General features: G+C 38.0%; 1 protein-coding gene across 4 annotated transcripts in view; it reads left to right on the top strand.

Moving 5' to 3' along the window:
- The window catches only part of stk25a (serine/threonine kinase 25a), a 33020-nt gene extending 27450 nt beyond the window's left edge, over positions 1–5570 (top strand). For 2 of the 4 annotated variants that reach the window (XM_056246263.1, XM_056246261.1), the window contains exons 7-11: positions 177–322; positions 405–513; positions 4761–4832; positions 4939–5075; positions 5288–5570. In XM_056246263.1, the coding sequence (XP_056102238.1) occupies positions 177–322; positions 405–513; positions 4761–4832; positions 4939–5075; positions 5288–5327 (504 nt within the window). In that variant the 3' untranslated portion in view covers positions 5328–5570. Of the gene's footprint in view, positions 1–176; positions 323–404; positions 514–4760; positions 4833–4938; positions 5076–5168 lie in introns of all 4 variants that reach the window. The other 2 variants (XM_056246264.1, XM_056246262.1) reach the window with 1 other exon arrangement.
- Positions 5571–5956: the final 386 nt, after the last annotated feature.

The following is a 5956-nucleotide window of genomic DNA, read 5'->3' as shown; positions in this document are numbered from 1 at the left end:
GTTAGTACTTCTCTTTTAAAATACCTTTATAATAAAAACAATTCTATTAAGAGATGCATAATATATTGGTTCTATATCACTTATCAGCCAGTATTTTAATTATAACAAATAATTAAACTTTAAAACCTGAGGCAAACTGCTTTTAATTTTTGTAATATGATGTTTGCATATGACAGAGACCAACAGCCAAAGAGCTGCTGAAACACAAGTTCATCACCCGCTACACCAAGAAAACCTCATACCTGGCAGAGCTCATTGATCGATACCGCCGCTGGAAGTCAGAGGGACACGGGGACGAATCGAGCTCTGACGACTCTGACATGTACGTGTCCGGTCCACATCCCTGGATGAGCGATCTGCGATATCTGTGTACAGTATGTTTACTCTGTTTGTTTTTCACTCAGGGACGGGGAGGGGGATGACAGGGACCAGTGTCCCATGTGGACTTTCCCCACCGTGCGGCCCAGTTCCATTAACAAGTTACAGAGAGACCTCAATCATTTAGACAATAAGGTAAATATGTCTTTTAAAGTCTTTACACTGCAACGCCAATACAAAAGCTGCATCTATAGACGCCATAAAGGAGGTGTTTAAACAGACTATTTAGTCTCTCAGAGGCAGTATACATTTACACAGGAATCACAATTATGGGTAATGATATATCGAACAGAACTAAATTTGCATCAGACCTGCTTCTGATACTAGGGGTAAAATTGGACAGATCTAGCAATGTTAAATATGACTTGTATGCTACATTACATATTTGTATAGAATTCAGAAGCAGCACAGAGCCTCCTTTAAAAATGCAGTTTATATGTTTTTAGGTAAATTTTAGGCAAATAAATGAAGCGTAGTATACTTGATTTTAAACATGTTTAGTTTAAAATCATGTACAGTCATATAGTCACCTCATGGGGGCTGCCATATTGTGATCACATGACTAGCTGAATACTATAGAGTGCAACAGTGCTCCTTTTTTCAGCGGCGCTGATTCCGGAAGTATATTTTTCATTCATTTCTCCCATAGGGATTTTAAAATAGTCTTCCTTATAAGCCATGAACCAAGCCAATCAGCTACGAGGCGAATCACAACAGTACAAACTTGGATTTGAAGCAAAAAAGTTTTTGAAAATCGGACAAAAAGAAAAAGGTACAAGACTGTGTACTTAACGGTTTTAATGAGGGAAAGAACTACAATCCCATGAAGGACTGTGAACACAGCATAATCGAATTAAAAATGATGTAGAAATATAAAACGTATGTACACTCACCTAAAGAATTATTAGGAACACCATACTAATACTGTGTTTGACCCCCTTTCGCCTTCAGAACTGCCTTAATTCTACGTGGCATTGATTCAACAAGGTGCTGAAAGCATTCTTTAGAAATGTTGGCCCATATTGATAGGATAGCATCTTGCAGTTGATGGAGATTTGTGGGATGCACATCCAGGGCACGAAGCTCCCGTTCCACCACATCCCAAAGATGCTCTATTGGGTTGAGATCTGGTGACTGTGGGGGCCATTTTAGTACAGTGAACTCATTGTCATGTTCAAGAAACCAATTTGAAATGATTCGAGCTTTGTGACATGGTGCATTATCCTGCTGGAAGTAGCCATCAGAGGATGGGTACATGGCTGGCCATAAAGGGATGGACATGGTCAGAAACAATGCTCAGGTCGGCCGTGGCATTTAAACGATGCCCAATTGGCACTAAGGGGCCTAAAGTGTGCCAAGAAAACATCCCCCACACCATTACACCACCACCACCAGCCTGCACAGTGGTAACAAGACATGATGGATCCATGTTCTCATTCTGTTTACGCCAAATTCTGACTCTACCATCTGAATGTCTCATCAGAAATCGAGACTCATCAGACCAGGCAACATTTTTCCAGTCTTCAACTGTCCAATTTTGGTGAGCTCTTGCAAATTGTAGCCTCTTTTTCCTATTTGTAGTGGAGATGAGTGGTACCCGGTGGGGTCTTCTGCTGTTGTAGCCCATCCGCCTCAAGGTTGTGCGTGTTGTGGCTTCACAAATGCTTTGCTGCACACCTCGGTTGTAACGAGTGGAAGTTGCTCTTCTATCAGCTTGAATCAGTCGGCCCATTCTCCTCTGACCTCTAGCATCAACAAGGCATTTTCGGCCACAGGACTGCCGCATACTGGATGTTTTTCCCTTTTCACACCATTCTTTGTAAACCCTAGAAATGGTTGCGCGTGAAAATCCCAGTAACTGAGCAGATTGTGAAATACTCAGACCGGCCCGTCTGGCACCAACAACCATGCCACGCTCAAAATTGCTTAAATCACCTTTCTTTCCCATTCTGACATTCAGTTTGGAGTTCAGGAGATTGTCTTGACCAGGACCACACCCCTAAATGCATTGAAGCAACTGCCATGTGATTGGTTGATTAGATAATTGCATTAATGAGAAATTGAACAGGTGTTCCTAATAATGCTTTAGGTGAGTGTTTATGGATTATATGTATAACAACAATTTAAAGTTTATTAAAAAATATGCATACAACCAGTATTTTGAGAGCGTAGGGAAATCAACTTTATTAAATTAGCAGTGCTTCATGGGAGTGGGTGGAGCTAAAGAGCTTTTTGGAGCATGTTGCTTTTTTCGACTTTCTGATTGGTGTAATTTTCTGTACAGCATCATGGGTAATGTAGTTTTTCCACAGAATTCCACTGTTAAACATGATTATTTAAAAAAATAAACTGAAATAATGCCAGCTGACGGCTTCAGCAGAAGAAAACACCATGGATTAACAACCTCGTAGCTCACAGTAGGTCTGCCTTATGGAGAAAATAAGTTTGAGTTTGTACTTCTGGAACCCAACTATAGTAGTCTATAGAGTGCAACAGTGCCCCTTATTTCAGTGGCGCTGATTCCGGAAGTATTGTTTTCATGAATTTTTCCCATAGGGATTTTTAAAAAGTCTTTATTAACCCTCTGGGGTTGTTCGGCCCAAATGGACCCGAAGCATTTAAATATATATATTTTTTTAAATCATAGCTTTATCGGAATGGTCCGAAATTTGGTGACTTTGTTGGTACTTGGTATATGAACACCCCAAAAAATTGGGGACAGTATTTGAATAGTCTTAAGTGGTTGTAAAAAAAATAGTCACACTCAGGACCTTCGGGTCTAAATGGACCCGCATAGGAAATGAATGGGAAATTGGCAAAAATGTGAAAATACAGAGTTTTTTTTTGCGTACAATCTACAAATCAGCCACGATCCAGAAAAAAAGCACACAACAGTGAAGGGGTGAATCTATAAAACATCAAGAGTGCAAAACAGACACATCCACACACACACACACACACACACACACACACACACACACACACACACAAACACACTTTTATACACACACTAATAAATTCAGATTACATATGGGTTTTGAATTTTTAAAATGCTCAGTTTTTCCACCAGATGGCATCCATCTCATTTCAAAAATTGCTTTCATGAGGCCTAGGCTTGACTCTAAAATGAAATACAGCTTTAAAAAAAATTAAAAAAAATTCTATTATATTCAATGGGGAAAAAATGGGTCATAATTATTGCATTAATATTAATTATAAATCATTTTTAGTTTTGAAATTATCTCAAAACACCAAAAAAGAAAAGAAAAAATATTATAAAAATACAAGTAAAAAAAAAAAAAATTATGATTTTTTTTTTAAAATATGAATCCTGCCCTTTGGGTCCATTTGGACCCGAACAGCCCAAGTGTGACTGTTAAACGAACAACCCCAGAGGGTTAAAGAAGTCATGAATCAAACCAACCAGCTACAAGATGAATTACAACATTACAAATTTTGATTTGAAGCGAAAAAATATATTTGAAAATCGGAGAAAATACAAAAGGTACAAGACTGTACTAAACGGCCTTTATGAGGGAAAGAACTACAATCCCATGAAGCACTGCAAATGACAATTTAAAAACGATGGAGAAATATAAAACTATTGATGATGTTGATTATATTATATTAAGTTAAAGTAGTTTGAGACTGAGCATAGAAAAGTGTTTGCATCTTTTTCATCAACACTTGACCCATTAATACAAACACTAAATAGTCCATTCTATTTCTATGCTATCTTTTTTATTTTTTTATTTAAATATCATTGTTTATTGCTTGTACTGTGTTAGACTAACTGGGACTGGTCACAGCACTTACATATTGTTGCCCTATTTTTGGGTTTAATTGCTTCTATTGTTCTCCTCATTTGTAAGTCACTTTGGATAAAAGCATCTTAATGCTTAAATGTAAATGTTCTTTTAACATGATTTTCTTGTCACAATTGGAGATTTCTCTGCAGAATCATGGGTAATGCAGTTTTCACCAGGGATTCCACTGTAAAATTAATGATGCATTCAAAATGAAGTTGAAATAATGCAGGCTGATGACTTCTAATTATACCATCAATTAACAACCTCATAGCTCACAGTAGATATGCGTTTTAGATTTATAAGTTATTGTTCAAAATCAATTTCCCTATGGAGAAAATAAATAGGATTACTTCCGGAACCCGACTCTTGCACTCTAGTCTACTAAAGTAGGATTCAACTTTATCCTATTGACACACACATTTTATATATAAGTTAAATTGAACTAATTGCACATTAACTATAGTATATGGACCACATGAAAAAAATCTGAAAATTGGACTAAGTTCAGCTTACCCATGTCATTTATTCAAAGTGATCCATCAGGTATCACAGAACTCTTGTTTTTTATAACAGACATCAGACGCTATGAAGAGGCAGCCGAAGTCACCGTCTCTGACTACATTCATCTCACCCATCTTCAGAGAGGTAAAGAATGTATGTTTATGTCAGCGAGCCCCCATCACGGGTGCACCTGTGCTTTAACGTCGAGTCTCAACTCGTGGATTAGCAGACTGGTATGTTCTGAATGCAGCTGAAGGAGAAGCGGCGTGTTAGCGGGAACGGCGTATGCGCCTTGGAAGAGCTGGAAAACGCCTTCAGCCTCGCTGAGGAGTCCAGCCCTGGAATCTCTGACCGTTTACTCAATCACGTCATGGAGAGAGTGTGCAGGTAAACAGACCTTACATTTAACAGACAGTCTCATCCACGTTTCTGTACACACAGTATCTAATTGTATTTGATGGAATTTTCTGCTTATGCCAGTTTTTCAGGTCATGCAGACTCTTTGCTATAAGATTTTGTACTGCACTGTGGCACTTGCATGCAGCACTGAATCATCCGCAGGAGTGAACTTTGAGACTTCCTGTGTCTCAACCCTGCAGGTTCACACTCAACGGAAACCGCATGCCTTCGAAACGATGAGGTCCATCGGACTGCTGGCCAGCTCCACGGAAAGACTATCCTGATGGCTCACCTGCTCCTGCTGCTGAAGACCACCAGGCTTTCCATCACTGCTTGTATGAGGAGATGTTTTTACGGTTTCCTTTATAGAATTTTGAAATGTCTAAATTAAATGTAAAATATGAAATGACAAGTCAAGTTAATGTGCGTTCCATTCAATGACAAAGTACATTTAACTATAAATATACTAGTGTAAGAAGAAAACTGCTTGTTTCTTACTTTTGCATAAATCACTTGGGGAAATGCAGAAAAAAAGGGCTTCAAGTTCACCCAAAAATGTTATTTCTTTAAATTCATTACTTTTTTTTTTTCAATGAAACTCGAGAGATTACTGTCCCTCCACTGTGAAAGTCCATTCCACCAAAACTTTGACGCTCCAAAATAATCATAAATATATTGTAAGATTAATTTATATGAATCAAACGGTTTTATGGTTAACATTTACTGATGAACCGATTTAATTTAGCGTTTTATTCACAAACATTGATCAACGATCATAACTCGTTTGTTTACCATATTTGATGTGCTCTATGTTTGTGAGTCGATCAATTTTTAAATATGAAAATAAAAGCCTAAATTAAAACTTGAAC

This window comes from Rhinichthys klamathensis, unplaced genomic scaffold (genome assembly GCF_029890125.1).
Source record: "Rhinichthys klamathensis goyatoka isolate OS25496 unplaced genomic scaffold, OSU_Roscu_1.1 h1tg000036l_1, whole genome shotgun sequence".
Classification (NCBI taxonomy): Eukaryota; Metazoa; Chordata; class Actinopteri; order Cypriniformes; family Leuciscidae; genus Rhinichthys; species Rhinichthys klamathensis.
The sequence above is the reverse complement of the archived record's forward strand: the minus strand, read 5'-3'. Positions and strand labels throughout refer to the sequence as shown.